Genomic DNA, 21,012 nt, shown 5'->3' with positions numbered 1-21,012 from the left:
ATCTGTGGTGGGGAGATGGCTGATTGCTGTGAGATAGCAACGGGGAGAGGGATGCTGTGCCAAAAGGATGGTCAAAGCAAATTCCGGCTCTTCCTGGTTTGTGTTTTGCAGCTGAAGCGTGGCCCTGCCCGTGTTGGGTTTGTCACTGACTGACTACCAAGGGGAGACCCCCTCCGACATGTTCACCTACGGGACTTTGGCTGTTGGCTCTGCTGCTTGGTTCCTGCTGGAATAACCCCTCGCTTCTCACCGCACACACACGACAGCCCCGCCAGTGCAGCACAAGCATCCCATCAAACCTCCACCCTGCCGGGGTCATGGCGCTGGGCCCCCTCCCTCTGCATGAACCAGAAAAATAGAAACCATGAACTTCAACCCAAGCATCTGGCCGGTGTACAGGCCCCCCTCATCGGCTGCATAGTGTTGGTGGGCCTCCTCACTACCCAGCACATCTCCTGAACTGGGCTCAGACTCATCATCCACCTCCATCCTCACCTCTGCTGGAAGCCCTCCGAGGAAGAGGGGGGCAGTTTTGAGCCGCTCTCTGCTGCATCCTCCCTGCGTGCTGGTGGATTTTGCTTTGCTGCTATCAAGATCCCTGTCTGCTGCCATGACTCCTGCCTGCTCCCACCTGAGTTCCTACTTCCCAGCAGCCTCATCCAGGGAACTGCAATTCAATCCATTTGCCAAGTCCATTTTTCATGCATACCTGTGCAAGAAAGGCCATGTTTGGATGGGTGAGTAAAGACTATCTGTTCATTTTCCCTTCCCAGCGCAGGCTGGCTGCTTCCAAGGAGAGCAAGTAGGTTTGCACCCTGGCTCCAGGCAACTGCTGTGCCAAGAAGAATGCTCTCCCTCCTTCCTCCCTTCTCCCTTTGGAGCAGACTGGGGATGCTGGGAGAAGAGAGGAGGAGAATGGTGACTACTCCCCAGTACCACATCAGCACAGACGGGAGCTGGGGCTCTCCCATCCACGTCCGGGCAGTAGCATTGCCCCTGCACCCTCCTCCTCACCCACCACCCAGCCTGGATCCTTTACCCCAGCACCCACCCTTGCCCCCCACATACAGCACTGGCATTCCCTTGCTCCCGACTCCCAGGATGGGATGGGGGCAGCCAAGCTGGCTGTTGGCTCGGGGCACAAACCTCCATGGCCCTCGTGACTCCTTCCAGCGACAACAAGGAATGCAAGCTTTAGTGACAAACTGCAGAATCTGATTGTGCTTCAACGAAAACAAACAAGCCTTTCGCTGTCTTCTCCTTTGAGCGCATGCCTTTTTATAGGGAAAAGAAACCAACCTACCGTGTATTTCGTAACTTGATTTTGAGTATTTGCTGAAATGGATCTTTATGTAATAACTAGAAACATTCAACTGTTTAAGTGGGGAGGGAGGGGGGATTTTCGGGGGTTGCTGTTTTTCATTGCGTTTACATTTGAAGTGGGGTTGTTCTGCCATGATGCTCGTGCCAGGGGTCCTGCCCCCTCCTCACACCGTGGTGGCTTGTCCCATTCTGTCCCACAGTGTTGGGTGGCAATGGCACCCACCTCCAGGGGCACCCATCTCCAGGGGCACCCACATGGCCATGGCACCTTCCTGCACCCCATGGGTCTTCCTGCAGGGCAAACCACAGCAGTGGCTCTGGGAGTGCCACCAGCATGTGGCTTTCAGGACAGAAGACATGGCTGGGAAGGGGAACGTTGGTCTCACCTCTGTGCCATCAGGCAGAGGTCCAAGGGTGGGTATTTTTCTGGCAATTCTTCCATTTCACATCCTCTTTTTTCTGACTGGAGCCTCTTCACTCACTGAAGTGAGGCTTCTGCAGCACTGCTGCCCCGGGGTACTTTCTAGCTCCACTCTCTTCGTCTGCATGGTGTTTAACTTTCTAGACGGTGCGTGTGTTGAAAAACAAAGAAATGAACAAAAACTGCTTGTTTTGGACCTAAAAAAAAAAAAAAAGAAAAAGGAAAAAAAAAAAAAAGGAAAAAAAGGAGGAAATATTTCCTCCATGTAAATTCTGAGCGTGTATTTTGCATTTTCTGTGGTTTTGAATGCTTTGCTCTCTGTTGAGGCAGGGACGGCCACCATGCCAAACGCAGCTGCATCCTTGCAGACTGCAAAAATATTTTCCCACTGGATGGAGGGGAAGAAATCTAAACTGCTGGGGCATGGACAAGCCCTGAGAAGTGTTTTGGTGTGTTCCTCTGTGCCAGCAGTGTGATGGCTGCTGGTAATGTATGTAGGAGATGCCTTTTTGGGGGCAAATGACAGAGCTGATCCATGGGTGCCCATGGGGTTCCCCATGCCTTTGGTGGACCTGTGCACCATAGGCTTGCAAGAGTTCCCCAAAGCAGGGAAATCCATGCAGGGAAAGGATTAGCTTTTAAGGTAGAGTTTGCCTGTTTTTACAGATCTGTTTTACTTCCTGTAGTCATGTAGTGCTGAAGTTTTGTTTTAATTTTTAAAGGAAGGACTCAGCTCTTTCACAGTTCTCTCTCTCTCCAGAGCTGGCTCTGAAGCCAGCTGTAGTCAGTGTCATCCACCTTCTGATGTCCAAGCTCTCCAGGTGTCCAGAGGATTTTTGGGAATTGGTTTAAGGTGGATGATGATGGAGGATATTGTATCAGGGCTCTGCATGGGGGCTGAAGGGCAGATGCCATCTCAGCCTGGTTTTGAAGCTGATAGCTGTGGACCTTGGAAGGGCTGTGAGGGTGAAGCTGCTCCAGCAGCTGCTGGAGAAAGGACTGGGACTGGGGGTCTGGTGGGATTCACTGGGAATAACAGATGAAATGTTGGGGTAGATACAATCTCCTTTCACTGAAAACCCAAAGTCACTTCTAGGGAGAAGCATCTTGGCTCCCAGGAAGGCTTTGAGGTGTCTTCTTGGAGGGAGTTTCTCCTCCTTGAGGTTTCCCTAAGGTCATTTCCCCAGGAGGCAGCTGGATGTCCTTGCACCACTTCGTTCCAAGGGAAGCAGAGTCTGAAGTTTAAACTCATTATAGTCTTCCAGTCAAGCTGCAGCCTGACCAAGGAAGACCCAACTTCCCAACATGCCCATGCTGGCAGCATTAAGCACCTGCACTTTAGGGGTCTGTCCTACCTGGTGTCTCTGCCCCAGCTTCTCTCTTCTCCAGAGTGGGTTCTTGTATCTCCAGAGCATCTCAGCAAGCTCTGATGGACCACCACCTTTTCTTTCAGTATCCGTGGAAAACATCTGTTTCTGTCTTCCTTCACATTTGCTGATTTCTCCTAAACTTGCAGGAAAGCTATATAAATACGTTTCCACCATTCTTCTTTGGCTGGAAGAGCCAGTGATGCTGCTGTTACATCTCTGCTTTAAAGCTGTTGACACTGTCCCTGACACATGGAATCGGGCATTGTCCCAACAATCCCACCGTGGTTCTGGGAATGATAACGTCCAGGGATGTTCCTAATAAGCAACATGGACAAGATCACCTTGTTGGGATAGAGTTTACCACCATGGACCTCCTGTCCCATTGGCCTCAAGGCTGGAGGTCAGGCTATGGCACATTTAATTTCCTGGCACAAGACAGAACTCCTCTCATCTGGTCTCCTGGTGCCTGGGTGAAACCAAACTCGGAAGTCCTCCAAACTCATCCTCTCTACCACCTCTTCCACACCACAGGAGATGTCTAAAGGGAAGCACTTGCTGTAGTGGGGTCAAGCTCCCAGCTCTGCAGGTGGGCTTGGGAGCCGCCTGTTTTCCCTTCCTGGCTGCCAAGGTCCACTGGCAATATCATCATTTCTCACATCTTGCTGATGTGTCCCCTCTGGAAGACAAAGAGGCCACTCCTGGACCTCTGCTCTTGGCAGGAGGAGCAGGCTCCCTCCTCCTCACCCTAGACAGGCACAGCTGGGAGACTTGTCTTTCCCCCCCAAACCCACATGAAATGCCCCTTCTGCCAGGCACCAAATCCTTGTCTGACCCCAAACCTGTCTCTCCTCCCATGGATGCCCCCATGGATCCCCAAAAGCTGGAGCAGGCAGCAGTTACCCACTCCCACTTGGAGCTCTCAGAGGGCTCTGCAGCCTGTGGTGGGATTGCAGTGCTGTGTGTGAGACCACAGCCACACACCCCATGGACCAAGAGGTGTCTGCCAGTAGGAGATCACAAAACCTCCTCTGACCACCCCAGGAGACAGCCTGACCCTTCTTCCCCACCATGGGATGGGTTATGGTGTACCCCACACTCTTGATGCTGCACAGATCCTCCAGCCAGCAGAGACCTTGCCCTTGCCCATGTCCCAAGGTGCAGGTCCCATCTGTATCAGAAGGGAAACCCAGACGTGAGCAGGCTGTGGGGACACCAGAGCAGGGGCTGGTGGCCGCTCTGCTGTCAGATTCGTCTAAATCTCCTTCCCTATTGCAAGTCATCGACAGGGAGTGGGAGAGAGGGAGCAGTGGAGGGGACTGTATCAAGTGGCTCCTTCCTTCTTTGGATTTGTCCCTTTTTTCTAACTGTTGCACAATTTTAGGGCTTTTGTAACATTTTTTGGACAAGCAGGGAAAATAGGTTAACAGTGGTTTAAGGAAAAAAAAGAGATCTATCTCTCTCTTATATATTATATATATATATAAAAAAATATATACTTACAGGAAATCTCTATGGAAATATTTATTTAAGATGATTGCAAAAAAAAATATATTATAATTAAGAGTATACTGAGCTTTGTCACGTAACAAAACAATCGAGCCCCGGGGAGGGGTAGCTGCCTGTCCCCTCGTGTCTGTTTGTCCGTACAGTTGCAGCTGAAGCCTTTCTCTTCTCTTTTTGTAAGTGCACTCGAACTGTTGAGCAGTGTGACCGTGTTGGATTCAGTGGGAACTTGGGGAGGGGGTGGGGGGAGGATTGATTTTGTTTCCTTTTCCTTTGTCTTTTTTGAACCTGCGGCTGTGAACAGAATGATCACTGCTCAAATGGGATGCTCTGTTTGGGGAGGGCAGTGGTGGGGGGGACGGGGAGCAGGGTGGGTGTGGGAGGGAGGGCGAGTGTCAGTTTTATTCTTGGTGTTCAAGTGCAATAAATAGCTACCAACTTCTGAGCATGGAAACGGATGATTCTCCGTCACTGCAGTGACTCAGACCGTCTGCCACCCCCTTGTCCCTCCCTCACCATACTCCTGTCCTCGAAAGCATCAAGGCTGGCACCAGGCCTTGGGCAGGGGCTGCAGGTATCCTGCTGCCTGCAGGATGCTGGTGCTCTGGACGCTGCCCACTCCTGCCCACTGCTCATTGCAATCCAGCTCTTTTCCTAGGGACAGGGCTCTGGGGGCTGCAGGTGTCCGAGAGCCCCAGGGGTGCTAAGGCTAGGTGGGGGGTGGGGGTCCCCACTGGGCAGTTTGGGAGAGTTTAGAGGAAGCTGGTGCTACTGGGTGAGGGGTACAGGACCTCCAGCCAAGTCCAGGGAGGGTTTGGGGGGCTCCCAGGGACACCTGCTGGGCTTTGCTCATGCAGGTGGGCTGGTACCTCAGTGGCGCTGGAGTCAGGCTGCCACATTCCCTGTTCCTGCTCCACCCTAGGCCCTGGGGTGGCCCTTTGCCCCCCTCTCCCTGCCATCTGCCCCGGCCCCGGCAGGTGTCAGCACTGGAATGTTCCCGCTGCTGCGCCCCTCCCCTAGCCCTGGGCAGCCACGCGTGGTGCAGGACACGTGTCCTCTGGATGTGCCACTGCCTCACTGCCTTTTGCCCTTGGTGTCCTCCCTCACTGCCAGCTTTGGCCTCCCAACCACATCCCTGGCACAGCCTCGGCTCCTGCCCTCCCATCGCTCTGCAGCACAGTGCTGGGTGATGGCAGCTACCAAAGGAGAGCCCTGAGGATCCCAGAACCACAGTGGGGATTTGGGGAATATGGCAGGACCCCATGCAGGTAGGAAAAGCTGAGAAACGTGCAGAGACTGGACCATCTTGGTCAGCCCAGGACAGCTTCAACTGCGTGCTGTGGGAAGGCATCAGGTTCTCCTGGTTCTTCTGGCACTTTGTGGCTGGCAGTGACATCGTGAGCACCAGAGTCCACCACTCCACACAGACCCCTCTGTGTGCCCCTCCGTGGGCCAGCCCAGCCTGAGCTCCCTGGCCAGCACCCACAGTGATGGCTGGGCAACACCGTGACCTCCTGAGGCCTCCTGCTCAGTAAATAGTGTCAAGGTTAGAGCGAGGGATTCATTGGGGCCATAAATGTTTATGGCAGGCCCTCCCCGCTCCCCAGCCGCCATGGCCTGAACTTTCCATCAGCCACGCTTTTATGGCCGGACTCTAATGATTAACCCGGGGCCAGCAGCCCAAGGCGCTTCACAGTTGTGCTGCTGGAGCCCCACACACCTGGAATAGCTGGAGCTGGGGGACCCCCATGGCCCCCCACGGGCTGCAGCCACGGTGGAGTATGGTGAGGAGCATGGGGAAAGCCTTCAGTGGTCCTGCAGGAGAAAAGGAAGGGCACAGCCACCCAGAAATGAGCTCAGCATCCTTGGACAAGAGGAGGTGAGCAAAGCAGCAGGACGAGGTGTAGGAGCTGATCCTACACTCTTGGAGTGGCAAAGGCAATAATTAAATCTCCTGTACTGTAGGGAAAGAGGAAGACTGCAGCTTCCTGACAGAATTCATCCTGGAGTCTCACACCACAGTGCTAGACCCAGTGCACCAGGAGCACATCCACAATCCAGACATAGACCTTAATTTTTCTGTTTGTCCTATGCTTTTGTTTTTACCAGGACAAAGATTTTCAGAAAAAAGACCAGGAGGAGCTATGCCGCTCTAGATGTGCATGGGGAGCCCTGGAAGCTCCTCTAGATGTGTCTTTCTTCCATACTGAAGACCCCCCAGATAACCCAGGCAGGAACTGTGTCACACAGCACTGTTGCTGGTGAGATGATGGCACATGGCAGAGGGCACACATGACACTGGAATAATGGGGACTGGCAGCATCAGGTCTAAACAGCCCCATCCAGGAGTTTGCCAAGACCCTCAGGCCAGCAGTGTTGGCAGGAGCTGGGACATGGGCTGGTCTACCCCAAAATCAACACAGACAGTGAAACCCAGCCCTTCTCCTTTCACTGGGAAAAGCAGCACTCAGGGCTAGAGCCACACCTTGGATCTCCCTTGGCAATAGACACAGCTCTTGGACACTGGGTCCAGCTGAAATCTGTCCCTGACCTCCTGCACACATGAGGGACAGGTTACACCATCTCTTCCCTTCCTTCAAGTCACCCCAACCCTGCCAGGCACCACAGGGAAGAGCCACCCTCACCCACCAAGGTCTTTGGGGGATCTACAGCCTGGTTTGTTTATAAAGCCTTTTCTTTTATTCTTCTACTTGTTTTTAACTGCTCATTTATTAGGTTAAATTGCTTTAGGACACTGATTTGTGCTGGTTTTGCTGGAATATGTGGGATCAGAGCACTCTGGCACACGCTGTCCTCGGGGCATGGAGGCTCTTACAGATTCTCTCACATGTTTATGGGTTATTGGAGTAAAATACAGACAAACAGAGAACAGATCAATACACAGGAGCTCCTTCTTCTCCTCCCCACCTCCTGCAGCCTGGACATCCCTCCACCCTGCACATCCCTGAGAGGGGACAGCAGGGCTGGGGCTGCGAGTGGGAGCGGGACAGCCCTGATATTTCAACCAGACAGTGTCACACAAACACATGGACTCATCACACAGTTTGTCACACTGAACAGAAACACATCGGGGGCACCAAGACAAGCAGCAGCTCTGTCCTGGCAGGGCCAGGGTGGTGATGAGGAACCTGGCAGGGTCAGCAGCTCCTGACTACTCCTTGAAAGACCCCTCCCAAGCTGTCCTGAAGTGCTGCAGTGCAACCTGTGCAAAATGGGAGGTGAGCTCCCACCCAGCCTACGGGACACTGGGTCCCCTCATATCATGGACTCCTCCTCGTCGTCCTCCTCCATCTCGTGGTCCACCTCGATGGCCGTGTTCTCGTAGCTGGTGATGCCCCCGTATTTCCTCATGTGGACCATCAGGGGTTTGGGGGACTGGCTGCCAGCCAGGCTGGCCACGTACACCCCGGTGCGGTTCTCCTCCAGGGACGGGCCCCAGTCCATGGCCGGGCGGCTGGCCTGCTGCACCCGCTGTGAGGGAACAGGCAGAGGGAGCAAGGGCACCCTGCACCCTACCCTCCCCAGGCAGCACCCCACCCTGCAGCTCACCCACTGCTCCCAGTGCCCTGCCGGCCCCCAGGGACTGAAAAAGCAAACCTCAGTGAGGATGAGATGGGATCAAAAGCTCATCCTGAAACCTTTTGGGAAGATGGTTTTGTCTAAGTGTCTTGCTGTGGGCTGGGGAGGTGCCATGGAGTGTGGGAGCTGGTGGTGAGGGCTTGCAGGAGCAAGGAGTTATTGTAGGGCTACAGCCCTGTGCTGTGAGGTTAGAGCCACTCAGACAAGTGTTTAGCCTTGGCCAAGGTGGCTCCTGGCCATGCTGTGTCAAGCCAGGTTACAGCCAGCAAGTGCCCCAGCTGGGGACTGCTACCTGGAGAGGGCATCAAGCTCTGTTCCTCTGCTTTTAGCAGCCTGGTGAGAGCAGTGAAGGGCTGGGAAAACTGTGAGCAGTCAGCAGCGCTGTAACCTGCTCCTGGGAGGAGCCTTTCAGTGCAGGGATCCCATCTGGGCTGCCTGCACAGGCTGGCAGCTGCCTGCCTTGCTGTGTCATTGCTCTTGCCAAGTGGGTGCAAAGTCCCAGGTGCCCATGGCTGCCCCATGCTGGGGACAATGTTCCTCCTCACAGGGCACAGCAGGCTTGTTTTGGAGTGCGCATGCACACTGGGCTGCCCCTTGGGCAGCAGTTTTACTCAGCGCCTGCTTGGCATCACGGGAAGCAGCAGTGCAGGAAATGTTTTGGGATGTGCCATCTCTCACACCCCGTGGGCGGCGAGGCGGAATGGGGACACACACTTCCAGGAGAGAGGACACAGAAACTTCCAGAGGATACTGACTTGGCAGGGGCTTGTGCTCACTGCTGCATATTTCTGGGGTGCTCCCCAGCAGTGAAGGGCCCCAGTACCTCCTACCTCCCACAGCGTCCCTTCTTCTTGGAGCACAGCCACCACCATGCCCATGGGAATCATCAGGCAGGAGAGGACGCCCATGAGGATGCCCAAGACCTCTGCCCAGGTGGGGAAGCGATAGTTGCCATACTCAGAAGGCTGGTACTTGACAATGTTATACACCAGCAGAGCCTGTGGGATGGGAGGAAAGTGAGGTCATCCCAGAGGTCTCGTGTTCAAAAAAGGCCTGGAGATGATGGACACCTCCCAGAAGAAGGATGGTCTCTGGGGCAGGAGATGCCAGCAGAGTAACTTATCGCACTGGGAGGTCACCCAGGGATACTGGCACCACCATGGTTTTCCAGCAGCTCAAGCTGAGCAGTTACCATCATTGTTGCTGGGGATAGGATCATCCAGCAAGCTCTGAAGTAGGGCCCTGGTTTGAATCCCAGCATCATGTGGATATCTCGGCAGAACCTCTTCATGCCTGCAGGATGGAGAGGGAGTCAGAAGTTTTGATCCTTCCCCCAGAGCCCTGTTCCTGTATCAGGCTGCCCTGCACTGATCACAAGCAGCAGCTCGTATCCTCTGCAGCAGTCTCCTCCCACCCATCTGGGAGATGCAGGAGTGGGGCCCAGCTGGTGCTGCCTGAAGGACCAGGCTCAACACCACAGTGTGTCTTTGGAGAGGTGAATCAAGTGATAGCCAAGAAGAAACAGTGATGGGAATGGAGTTTCATGTTCCACTGTGAGGCTGTTGGTTTCCCTACTGCTCCCTGTAAATCCCTCTTTTCATACAGACAGCACATCCTTCCCTGTGACCCTGTGGGGACAGTCCCCCTTACCATAGACACGTGTCACCACAAGGCAGGTGGTGATCACCACCACCATGAGACCAAAGCCAGCACTGTAGTCATCCAGTAGAACCAGCCAGTACATCCCACCCTGTGGAGAGAAAGCACAGATGCCAGCATCTCCAGGACCATCATCCCAATAAACCTCCACCCATGACTTTCGGGGACCCTGGGGAGGACAGCAGTCAGCAGCCTCAAGAGACATCAGTCTCCTTATGGGGTTGGTATAGGAATGGAACTGTGTCACTCCCCTTGGCCCTCACACCTTCTGGCAGCCCAGGCTGGTCTCTCTTTCACCTGGTTATCTGATATGAATACACATGTGAAAACTTGTCTAAAATGAGTCCCTGGTTGGTCCCCACAATGGATCCATCCATCCCACACCCATACCTCTGTTGTGAGGATGAGCCCCATCAGGAAGAGGGCAATGCAGATGACAGCTGAGAAGGAAGCTTTCTTTGGCCTCAGGTAGTAGGGGAATTCATCTGTCACTGCCGTAACGATGGTCTCCATAAATGCAAACTGCATGCACGGGAGGAGAGAGTCCCTGAGCCCTCAGGCTGCCTGGAGTCCACAGCGGTCTCCTGGGCTCTGTCCTTACCTGGCTGTCCAGCCCCAAGGTTAACAGCATGAAGAAGAACAGGAATGACCAGAATGGAGAAAGGGGGAGCATTGTCATGGCCTGGGGGTACACCACAAATGCCAGACCAGGACCTAGGGGAGGCAAAGGACAGCAGGGTGAAAAGGTGGTGACAGAGATGGGCGTGGGGGGATGGAGGAGAGGAGAGCTCAGCAGAGCAGCACCATGGCAGAAACTTGCCAGGACTCTGGCAAGATGGGCAGGAAGGGTCCTGTGGCAGAGGGTGGAGAAACAGTCAGCTCCTTGCTCAGACCTTCATCAGACATCATTTGTTACTCAATATTTACACCACAGGAACTTGTCTGCCCCCTTCCCTCCCCCTGGCCAGCTGAACATCCACCTTCATCCCTCATGCTGACACCCTCAGGTGTCTTCCATCCTGGAAGAGATTCTCCTCACATGCCCAGGCAGAGGGAGAAGGGGAAAACATCTTCATCTGGCCTCACCTGCTTTTGCTACCTGGTTAACAGGGACCCCAAGCTCCTGGGACATGTATCCCAAAACAGAGAAGATGGCAAACCCTGCCAGGATGCTGGTGATGGCATTGCCCAGGGTCACTATGAAGGTGTCCCTATGGAGAAGGAAGAAGATGCTCAGAACACGCTTGCTCCTTCCCACCCCACACCAGTGCACAGTGGCACTGCCAGCCCCAGGTGCCACAGTAAGGTGACCCAGTGACTGTCCTTCAGGGCCTCTCATGGCAAGTGCTTTCCAGGGTGAAAAAGAGCATGTATTTTATGGATAATACTGTGGGGTTCCTCCAAAGCTTTCTGACCCCTGTGGATGGGATCAGACCAAACATCCAACACCCATCTCTTCCAGTGAACTACACCGGATGCTGGGGACAGGGCACACATGCACATCTCCAGCCTCCAATACCCTCAGCTTTCAGCACCTACAGCCCAAAACTTCTGAGCTGTCTGCTCTGCCTTTGGTGCTTAGGAGATTTTTTTTTTCCCACAGATCCCTCTGTTCCTCTCAAGCCTGTACAGACTGCCAGGTATCCCCTCAGTGCAAGGAGCAGAGCAAGGTGACTGTGCTGCACCTGGTGCTTCTGCTGGCTTTGAACCCACCAGTTCAGGTTTTCACAGCTGCCCCCAACCCATAATTTTTACAAGAGACCAGCTGACTCCCACCTGTAGATATTCTGATGGAAGGTGTTGTACGAGGCGAAGGTGAGGAGGCCCCCAAAGCCCACCCCAAGGGAGTAGAAAATCTGCAGGGCTGCCTCAATCCACACCTGGGGGAAGGAAGCAGTTCTGAGGAGAGCAGGAGTTTGGAAACCTCCACATGAGGAAAATGGCATCAGAAATCTGCTTCCCCAGAGCCCTGGGCACATCTTCCCCAGCACTCCAAGCATGCACAGCCTATGGGGTATTTGTCTTTCCTTTTTAACACTCACCACTCGTAGTGGCTCAGCTGGCTAATGGAAGGGCTAATAAGAATGTTTTAGGGCCAGCCCAGTGTGGCATTAAATGCCCCTGTAAAACTGGGTGGTCTCTTGATGGCCACCACTGCTGACTCCTCCACTTGCTGGGATTTCTTGAGAACAACGAACAGTCAAATCCATCACAGGGGCTGGGATGACCCTGGTACTCAGGAGTCTTGGTACCATCCCATCCATGCAGAGCTATTCACACAAGCATGGAGTGGGCACACATGTGAAGTGGGGACACATGTGGCCCAGACAAGATGTGGGACAAAGATTTTTGGTTTAGGAGTAACCACGAGAGCTTTAGGTTAGGGTGTGTCCAGAAAAGACACCTGAATAAGAGAACTGCCTCTGTTGCATTCAGGAGGTGTCAGGAGAAGGTTCATTTTTGTGTCTTGAACAAATTGCCCAACATCCTACTCACCTTGGAAGACAGCAAGTGATCAAACTGGGGTGTGAGGTAAAACTGGATCCCCTTCCAGGCCCCCTCCAGGGTCACGCCACGAATGAGCAGCATTACCAGGATGAGGTATGGGAAGGTGGCAGTGAAGTACACAACCTGTGGGAAAGCAGAGCCAGCTGGGAGAGCTGGGAATGAGAGCACGGCGTGAGTGCTGCCCCCATGCCCTGTCCCTAGGGTGGGACACATCACCCTGGGGTCCTCAGGCTGCAGCAGGGCCAGTGTGCCAGACCTGCTGGTGTCTGAGATGCAAGGCTTCCCCAAAATATCCTATACCCAGCAGATGCTGTTTGTGGGTTTCACTTCCCAGAGGTGCAGAGTCACATGCACTGGTGAGCATTGCTGTAGGCACCCCCCAGAGGAGTCCAGCCAGCCCTTACCTTGCCAGAGGATTTGACTCCCTTAAGGATGCACAGATAAACAATAGTCCAAGAAAGGAGCAGGCACAGACACAAGTTCCAGCGGATCCTCCCAGGATCCCCAATCCCCGAGCTTCCTTGGATGTGCAGGACATACCGGCTAGAGAGGAAGGAGAGCTGCTAGTGAGCAGCCATGGGCTGCCTTCTTCCAGAGGCCCTCTGACCCTAGAAATACCTCTGCTGAAAAATAACCTTGTCAACAATCATGGGCACCGGCAGCTCCTTGCCAAGGAACAGTTGGAGTGATTTCTCCACCATGTATTAAAGAGCTTAGAAGAGATGCTTGACATCCCGAGAGCAAATTCCCAGCCATTCCAGACGTGGGATGCATTTTAGTCTAGCGTATCTTCAGGCCAACAAGGCAGCGCTAGAACATGGACACCTCCCACATCCCAGTGGCTAAACCGAGTTGTCACCCACAGCTGAGCACACGAGCCCATGGCTGCACCCACCCCACCAGCCATGAGTGATTCCTGCAGCGTCTGTGCTGTGAGACGTGCAGCTCCTTCACTCCTCACCCCGTCCCCAACCACCTCCCCACGGCTGGGTGGGGCTGACCTCGTTACCTCCAGTACTCCTCGCTGGGGCTGACGGTGTTGCTGATGTTGACGGGGAGCGTGTTGTTCCCCGCCTTGATGACGTGGTGGTCCAGGCACAGGTCAGTGTTCCACCAGTTGCCACAGTGCTGCCAGGGCAAGTCGCTTGTGAGGGATGCAAAGAGGTAGAAGAGAACGTAAGCAATGATCATATTGTAGTAAATGGCCACCAAGGAGACGATGAGGATCGTGCCCATGCCAACGCCTGAAGGAAGGAGAGGGTAAAGAAGGAGTGAGCTGGAGCAGAGCGAAGCACATCCAAAAGCAGGGACAGACACTGCACCTCAGCAGCCAAATGATCAACCAGTCCAAGGTGCACCTGCTGGGGGAGCCTCTTATTGCCATTGTAACATCTGGACATGCCTTCTCTGTATTGATGATCAATTGCTCCATACAAAAAACTTTACACCAGCTTAATGTTGAGAATAAAAGTATTTGATTTTTTTAATGCTTTATTTAAAAACTTTTAAATTTATAAACTTTTTATTTATAAATTTCTAAATATAAATGCTTTATTTTTAAACTTTTTTTTAATGCTTTATTCTTACCTTTGTTTTTAACAGGTATTGCTTAGCTTTCATGCTCTATTTCGTATAATAGATGGATTAATAATTTTCATACCATTTTTAGATCTGGTCATGTCATCCAGAGCCCAAAGACTGCTAAAAGACAGACCAATCTCAAGCATATCCTGCAGCTACTAAAACAGCTAATTCAACATTCCAGCCTGCCACACCTTCCCCCAGGTTCTTTTGATTCTAACAAGAGCTTTGAGGATCGTGGGATGCTGCTGGTGGTGCATGTCCCTCATCAAAGAGCTCTTGCAGAGGTCCCTCAGACTTCACTCACGCACCTTTAAAGAGAGGGCTTATCTTCCAGACAGCAAGTGGCCCTAGGCTGGAGAACTGGCCAAGTGACAGCTCCATGAAGAAGATGGGGATCCCACAGATGGCCAGCATGATGAAGTAAGGAACCAAGAAAGCTCCTGCAAAAAGAAAAATAAATCCTGAAAGTAATACAGAACAAACACCCAAAGCCCAACTGTGGCAGACAATAAAGCTCATTCAACATGTGTGGTTCTGAGGGATCTACACCAAAATCAGGAAGATAGGGAGGAGCAAGAGCTCACTGTTAGTGCAGGAGAAAGGGGCTGTGATTCACCTGGTGCTGTGCTTCCCCTCTGCTCCCAGCTTTCTTTTCACTTTGAATCCTTCACAGACACCACGAAATTCTCCAGTTATTATTGCTCTGGGAGAAGCTGAACTAACATTTTGGGGCTCTTGCATTGCAAAATCCCTCCTTTGATAGCTGGGAAGTGTTTGCTGACCCTGCTGAGTCCTGAGTCCTGGAGGACACCAGACCAAGAAGCTACTGGATACCAGAAGAGCTGGTGTTTGTTTCACCATGGAGACAGGGGTTTTTTTCAAGGCCAGGAATATAGAGATGGGCTTGAAAGTCCTTTCCACTCATGGGTACAGCTGGTTAAAGCCCTAAACAAGTATGGGGAGGGCAGGAGGAGGCTTCACCATGCAACAAGTGCTACTTTCCAGCCCCAGGAAGGAGAAGGGACATTTCCTCAGGGATATTCTATCAGCCCAGGTCAGTGGGTGGAAGGCTGACTGTTCCAAAGGATGCCCAAATACCTCCTCCATTGGTGTAAGCCCTGTAGGGAAACCTCCAGACGTTTCCAAGGCCCACGCAGTATCCGATGCAGGAGAGGAGGAAATCCAGCCGCCCTGTCCAGTTCCCTCTGTCCTCGGGGCACTCGGAGCCCAGGTCCCCATCCTGGCTGCTGGGGCTTACCAGGAGATCTGGTGTCACTGGCTGAGTGAGGGACCAGGGTATGGGAGTGGGCAGACAGGGGTTGAGCAAGGAATAAAAAACAGAGAATGAAGAATGGGAGAGAGAGAAGAAATGCCAAGATTTTGCAAGTGAATTTGTGACCCCAAGCCACAGTACTGACACTTGTCCCTTGGGAACACTCTGTCCCAGCAGCTCTCTGTTGCCCACCTCAGCCAATGCCCTGCTCTGCCACTGAGCAAACAAAAAGGATAAAAACAATCCCACATGGCTAAAGCTGAGAAAGGTAGGATTGTCCCAATTCATTTTGGGAAAGTTCACCAGGACCCAACTCTCAACCCCAGGTTCCAAAGACATCCTTCCAGTAGGCCACAATAAACTTTCTGGATCTCCTGCAGAATATGGGCATGAGGACAGAGGGAGAACCACTGTGCTGTGTCAGGGAGTGTGACACCCAGCCGCACGTGTGCTGCCATGCCAGGCACTGGCTGGCTGCCATTAATTGCTCCGGGCATTTTTCACACTTTTCCAACTGCCAAAAGCCTGCACTGTGGGAATTTAGTGATACTCCCAGTTGTCTCTGCTGAGAGATGAGAGAGCTTCTTCCGGAATGTGCTCTGGATCAATGGAGCATAGGCAGGGCATTAACTCATTCCTGTTCTCCCCACTGCCTCAGCTCTGCAAGTGGAAGCGCGAGTCCTGCAATCCATTTGGGTTGGGGTGATGCTCCAGGAATGCACTTCCATGTTTGTGTGGGTGTACATCAGGTTTGCAGTGAGGTGTTTAGTCTGAATTCCCCCAATTTCCTTACCTGAGGAGAGCGGGGGGAAGCATCCCCACTGACTCCAGAGCTGAAAGCCTGAGCCAGCAGCTGCTGGATGACATCCCATCACAGATAAACCCACAGCAAAACCAGGCAGAACAAAGGGGTGGAATGAGGATCCTGTCCCTGTGCCACCGTGCGTTGCTGTCCCCTGGCATGGGCGTTGATCATGCTTGTTTAGAGGCACAGGAGGATTCTGGTGTCCCTGCTGACAGGGCGAAAGGGCCAGGGCAGGAGGAGCCCATTTGGAAACCTTCTCTTGGGCTCTCTCAAGGAAAAAACCAGCCATCTCCCTGTCCTTATCCATAATCATAGGGAACAAACCCATGGGATGTGGTTGAGAGAGAGGGACCTGGATTTGGAGGGCTCAGCCAGGAGTTGCATGTCTCCTGTACCAGTGTACGCTGGTGCTCAGAGCCTGCAGCAGACCCCAGTCCTCAGGAGGCCAGAGCTGGCTGGTGATCAGAGCTCAGTGCTGCCCTTTCATGGCCTCAGGGAAGGTGGCATCCCTCTCCCTCTCCTCTCCTGCTGGACCGGAGGATGCTCCTGCTGCTGGTTCCCATGGAGACACCGAGCCATGATGCTGAAGGAGAGGGCTGCCAGCTCCCACCCTGCACAGGGTGCACCCCAAACCCCAGCTGCTGGCACTGCAGACATGCTGCTTGCAGTCCAAAGGCACCAAACACAGAGGCAAACTCCTCCACATCCCCACTTGGTGCACAAACACCTCGAGGGGCAGGAGAAGGGCAAACTCTTCCCAGAGCCAACCTGAAACGTGCAGGTCCAGCAAAGCTGTTACACCAAAATTCTCTGTGAAAAGCTCATCTCTGCTGGATGCCACCATCTCAAGGCAAGGGCCAGAAGAAAAAGTCACAAAACCACAGGCTGACAAGCCAAAATATGACCCAAATGTGATATTGTTGCTATAAAAGTCTCACTACCTGGCAGCCCTCCTGCAGTTGTTCACAGCTCTGTGGTTTAGCAACACCTCCGGGCCATGGCAGTGCCTGCTAATTAGCCCAGCACACACAGTGTGTGACCCACAGCTGTCTGTGCTTGCAGGGGATGGACAGGCTGCTCTCAACTCCCTCCCAAAGATTTCAGCAGCTAAAACCTGTATTCACAAAAATCCCTACCAGGTAGGGGCCATCACAATTGGGCAAAATAACGCTTCCCAGTCCATCACACAGGCTGGAGAGCTCTTGTTTTCCAGGTTTGAATCACAGAAAACCAGCAAGCAGGGATGCTGGGAGATCATGAAATCCTGTTGCCTAATTCCTGCATCTCTGTCTGAATCCTAAACACCTGCAGGAGGGCACAGGTAGACCTGCAAGATCTCATTACATGCGGGTGCCTGTCCATGAGATGCAGCACAGAAATCAACACAGAAGCAACAACAGGAAATGAAAGGAACCAATGGAGCCTTTTCCGAACTGTAAATGGCCTGCTCCCCATCTCAGTCACCATTTCAAGGGCCATGGGATGTAGTTTGTCACTCGTGTCTCAATAATGACTGCTCCTCTTGTTAATATCTTTATCTGGAACTATACAGCTCAAATTTAGGACCACGGAGCAGAAAGCAGACACCACTGAAGTGTGAGATAAACCCAAAAGACAATGACAGTTGTCCCCCTTGGGCAAGCTGAGGAGATACAGGTCAGGGATGCTGCTGGAAAACACACACAAAGGCAGCTCCCTAACTGCAGTGCTCAAAATTCCCCCAGATCCCAGCCTTTCCACAGAAATCACAGAAAAACTGGCCTATTTGCCTGACTTGAAATTAATTACAAAGCACAATATTTAAGGCTTCCAGCCCACTTTTGTCCCAAATCACAGAGGGAAGCACACCTCCCTTCTTCTGACTGCTGGAAATCTCACACACCAGCTTGGTTCTAGGGGTTTTTTTTAGGATTAATGCTCTCTTTCAGCCTCTGTCATAACAAGAATTCTCTTTTTTAGCAGCAGCTGAAGTGCTCCAGTGCTACAGCATTGCTCTAGTGCTTTCCACCATCAGCTGCCATCCTTCAAGCAGGGCTCCCATCTCACAGTTATAAACAGATGGGGGCTAACAGCTCCCTTGGCAACCACGGCCTCTTTGAACACAGCATCACTTTCCATTATTCACCAAAAGATGCTCCCAAAGAAGTCAGCAAAGCAAAAGGTCACTGAGAAGAAAAAGCACTTTAGTCTCTGCCAAGATGAGAGCTCAGGTCTGTAAGGAAATGGCTTCGTGCTAATTATTTTCTCTAAACCAATTTACTTAAACCAAAACTCAGCTGTATCTGAGCGAAAGAACTCCAGCCAGATCAAAGGTATGTTTTCATCCTATTTTGTCTCCATTCAAGCTGGCATTGTGGGGTTATTTTGTCAGTGTTTTGTGCGTGGCTCACAGCCTTTGAGCAAGAGAAATGCCACCCAGCACCAGATTTCTCCCCTGCGGATCTGAGCACAGTGAGTCTCTAAAGTGTGAGTCACTTCAGATTAGTTTGAATTGCCTGTTAATCTCTCAGAGAAAAAATCTTTAAAAAGCATAAAAATTAATTCAGATGTAATATCACTTTGAAAGTGAAATAAAAACAGCACTGCTGTGGTGAGGAAGAGCCCCTTAAAGGGCTGAACTGACCCTGGGTGACCCCAGCCCAGGATCACAGCCAGTGCCTGAGAGGGAGCAAGTGGATGGTGAAGCCAGCACAGGGAAGATGGGGATGGCTGAGGCTGAAGCAAACTCATTACAGCAATGTCCAAAGGGTAGAGAGTATGCCCAGATACAAATGTTTGTGGTTTTTCATCTGAAAACCCTGGGGAAGTTTTGAGGCTGTTTGTGGCAGGCAGAGTGGGGCAGTGGCACAGGTAGGAAGATGCTGCTCAGCAGCCTGGCCAGGAATGGGAAGGGGCAGCAGGAACCATGGCTCCCACCACTGGCTCCAGTGGGATTTAGTCCATTTCTACCAAATAAACCCCAAAGAAAATAATCAAATAAATGAAAACAACCATTCAGCTCTTCTGGAAATACTATTATGCAAAGACCAACCTGAAACCCTTAGAGCCTGAGAAAGGTCTTCTCTAACCAAAAAGTATTTTCATATGTCTAAAATATGTCTGATAAGAAGGTTTAAAACTCCAGTTCACCAATGGGAAGTGGATCACTATGAGAGGAAGAGGAGGCTCTCAGGGTCCTGGGTGGGTGCTGCAGTGGGGATGAGCACATCTCTTCATCAGCCACCACCAGCTCCAGGCAAGCCTAATGCCAGCACTGGACACAGTGGTCCTAAGGGGGCTGTGAGCACCAGCTCCTCCATCTGGAGCTCAGCAGTAGTATTTTTGGGTAGTGAAGGATGGAGGGCTCTGAGCAGCACGGAGAATGGGGGAAGTAACTCCAGAGACATCTGCTTTCCATCCCAACTGATCACCACGGGATGAAATGAATTCCTGAATAAATGCTAAAGAGGGTCACCAGCATCAAGTAACTCAGAAAGGCATTGGAAGGGGCAAAGACCACTTTTAATGGATCTTGCAGCCACAAAGCCATCTGGAAAAGCAATTTGTAGTAAGGAGGAAGAAAGAGAAAAGCCAAACGATGCCTCCAAACAAACAAGAGTGGAGAAATAGGCTGTCAGGGCCTGCTGGCTGTCACCAGGATACTGCTGGGGTTTTTACGTCATTTCCCAATATCCTAGGAATTTCCTGGCAAGGACAAAACTCTCCTGGGTTTTCATTCATCTCAACAGAGAGTCAACCTACCCTGTGTTCAATGGGCATGGTTTGGCACAGGGTGTAGCTGAAGAGGCTCCCAGCTCTGGGTCACTGCCCGGGGTGCTCCAGGAAGGGCTGATGCATTCAGGAGCAGCACATCCCCATGACGGAGTTGTGGCTGACACCATCTCTGCCACCCTGCTTCCACTGTGTCCCCAGAGAAAGGATTCAGTCCCCAGTCTGCCACCCTGCTCTGCTGTGTCCCCAGAGGAAGGACTCAGTCCTCAGCGTAGGGGAAAACAGGAATTCAGACTGGTAAGAGCAAAGTGGCAATGGAGGGGAGCCTAGAATGGGAAAGCCTGACAGCTGGGTTAAAAAAGGGTTCCAGCAGGATGTAAAAAGGGTTTGTAGCTCTGCCAGCTCTGCCCTGAACCCAGAGTTCAGCGCCCAGCTGACCCCACATCACCCACACCGCTTTCAGTCCCACGGAGGAGGATGAGGAGGCAATCCGAGCTGCAGGTGGGAAAGGCACTGCCCAGCCTCCTGCGCTCATCCCCGGGAGGGACCCCGAGCCCGGGCAGTCCCGGGGCTGCTGGAGCAGCGTCCCCGGGGTGCCGGGCTGCAGAGAGCCAGCTCTGCCCCCGGTGCCACCCACGGCGCCCGGGCAGACACAACATGAGTCACCCACGGCCGGCAGCACCTGCTGCCAGGGGACGGTGGGCGGCAGCGGTGCCTGCTGCTCAGGAGGAGCGGTGGGCACGAAATGCCCCATCCCGCTGCCCACGATCTCGCTTTGGCCCCGCGCACCAACACGATTCCCTAATATCCCACTAAATGCGTGCTGGCTCCCCACGAAAGCTCCCGAGGAAAGATGCAGGCGATAGGCATGACTAGCCCGCTCCCTGCTCCCAGCCCGGGGTTATCTTTGCTCCCTCTCCCAGCCCCCGGTCCTCTCCTGGGGTACCCTCGCTCCTGGCTGTCACCTGGCACCGGTCCCCTACTCCTGTCCCTGGGGTGTCCCCGCTCCCGGCTCTCACCTTCCGGAGATGCTGCTGCCGAACCTGCTTCATCCCAGACCCTGTTGCTATGCGCTCCCCGCTCCGACACTTTGCGTCTCGCTCTCTCCGGCGCTGGGGAGGGCGAGGGGGGAGCGGGGAAACGATGGCCGGCACGGAGGGGTGGGCACCCACCTGCTGCCGGGGAGAGCTGGGGACGTGAGCAGAGAGGCTGAGGGAAAGGTTTGCCTTGAGTGGAGGATGGCTGCGTGCGGAGC

At 53.0% G+C, this 21,012-nt stretch overlaps 2 protein-coding genes across 4 annotated transcripts in view; one reads left to right on the top strand and one right to left on the bottom strand.

The window, feature by feature from the left end:
• The window catches only part of CAMK2A (calcium/calmodulin dependent protein kinase II alpha), a 34,105-nt gene extending 29,116 nt beyond the window's left edge, over nucleotides 1-4,989 (top strand). For all 3 annotated transcript variants that reach the window (XM_066329176.1, XM_066329175.1, XM_066329174.1), the window contains one exon: nucleotides 112-4,989. Coding sequence is in view for 1 of the 3 variants with exons in the window: in XM_066329174.1 (XP_066185271.1) it covers nucleotides 112-115 (4 nt within the window). In the remaining 2 variants the exon portion in view is untranslated. The remainder of the gene's footprint in view (nucleotides 1-111) is intronic.
• A 2,325-nt stretch (nucleotides 4,990-7,314) lies between these two features.
• SLC6A7 (solute carrier family 6 member 7) lies at nucleotides 7,315-20,809 on the bottom strand. The gene is made up of 14 exons (XM_066328818.1): nucleotides 20,777-20,809; nucleotides 15,067-15,247; nucleotides 14,277-14,408; nucleotides 13,394-13,628; nucleotides 12,789-12,927; nucleotides 12,373-12,507; nucleotides 11,653-11,756; nucleotides 10,963-11,087; nucleotides 10,478-10,590; nucleotides 10,267-10,398; nucleotides 9,868-9,967; nucleotides 9,410-9,510; nucleotides 9,048-9,215; nucleotides 7,315-8,109 (listed from the first exon to the last, which is right to left on the bottom strand). Exons 1-14 carry the CDS (start codon nucleotides 20,807-20,809, stop codon nucleotides 7,894-7,896), a joined length of 1,914 nt encoding a protein of 637 aa, XP_066184915.1. The 3' UTR covers nucleotides 7,315-7,893.
• Between the last annotated feature and the right edge of the window lie 203 nt (nucleotides 20,810-21,012).

Source organism: Sylvia atricapilla, chromosome 14 (assembly GCF_009819655.1).
Source record: "Sylvia atricapilla isolate bSylAtr1 chromosome 14, bSylAtr1.pri, whole genome shotgun sequence".
Lineage (NCBI taxonomy): Eukaryota > Metazoa > Chordata > Aves > Passeriformes > Sylviidae > Sylvia > Sylvia atricapilla.
Note: the sequence above shows the minus strand (reverse complement) of the source record. Positions and strands in the feature narration are given on the sequence as shown.

What these genes read in the sequence shown, in the direction of transcription:
- SLC6A7 (XM_066328818.1), bottom strand. Translation starts at nt 20,809, where the DNA reads ATGAAGCAGGTTCGGCAGCAGCATCTCCGGAAG. An exon ending in CCCAGCGAGGAGTACTGGAG is followed by an intron (nt 12,928 to 13,393) that starts GTAACGAGGTCA and finishes CTTCCTCTCTAG; the next exon opens with CCGGTATGTCCTGCACATCC. An exon ending in ATCACTTGCTGTCTTCCAAG is followed by an intron (nt 11,757 to 12,372) that starts GTGAGTAGGATG and finishes TCCTTCCCCCAG; the next exon opens with GTGTGGATTGAGGCAGCCCT.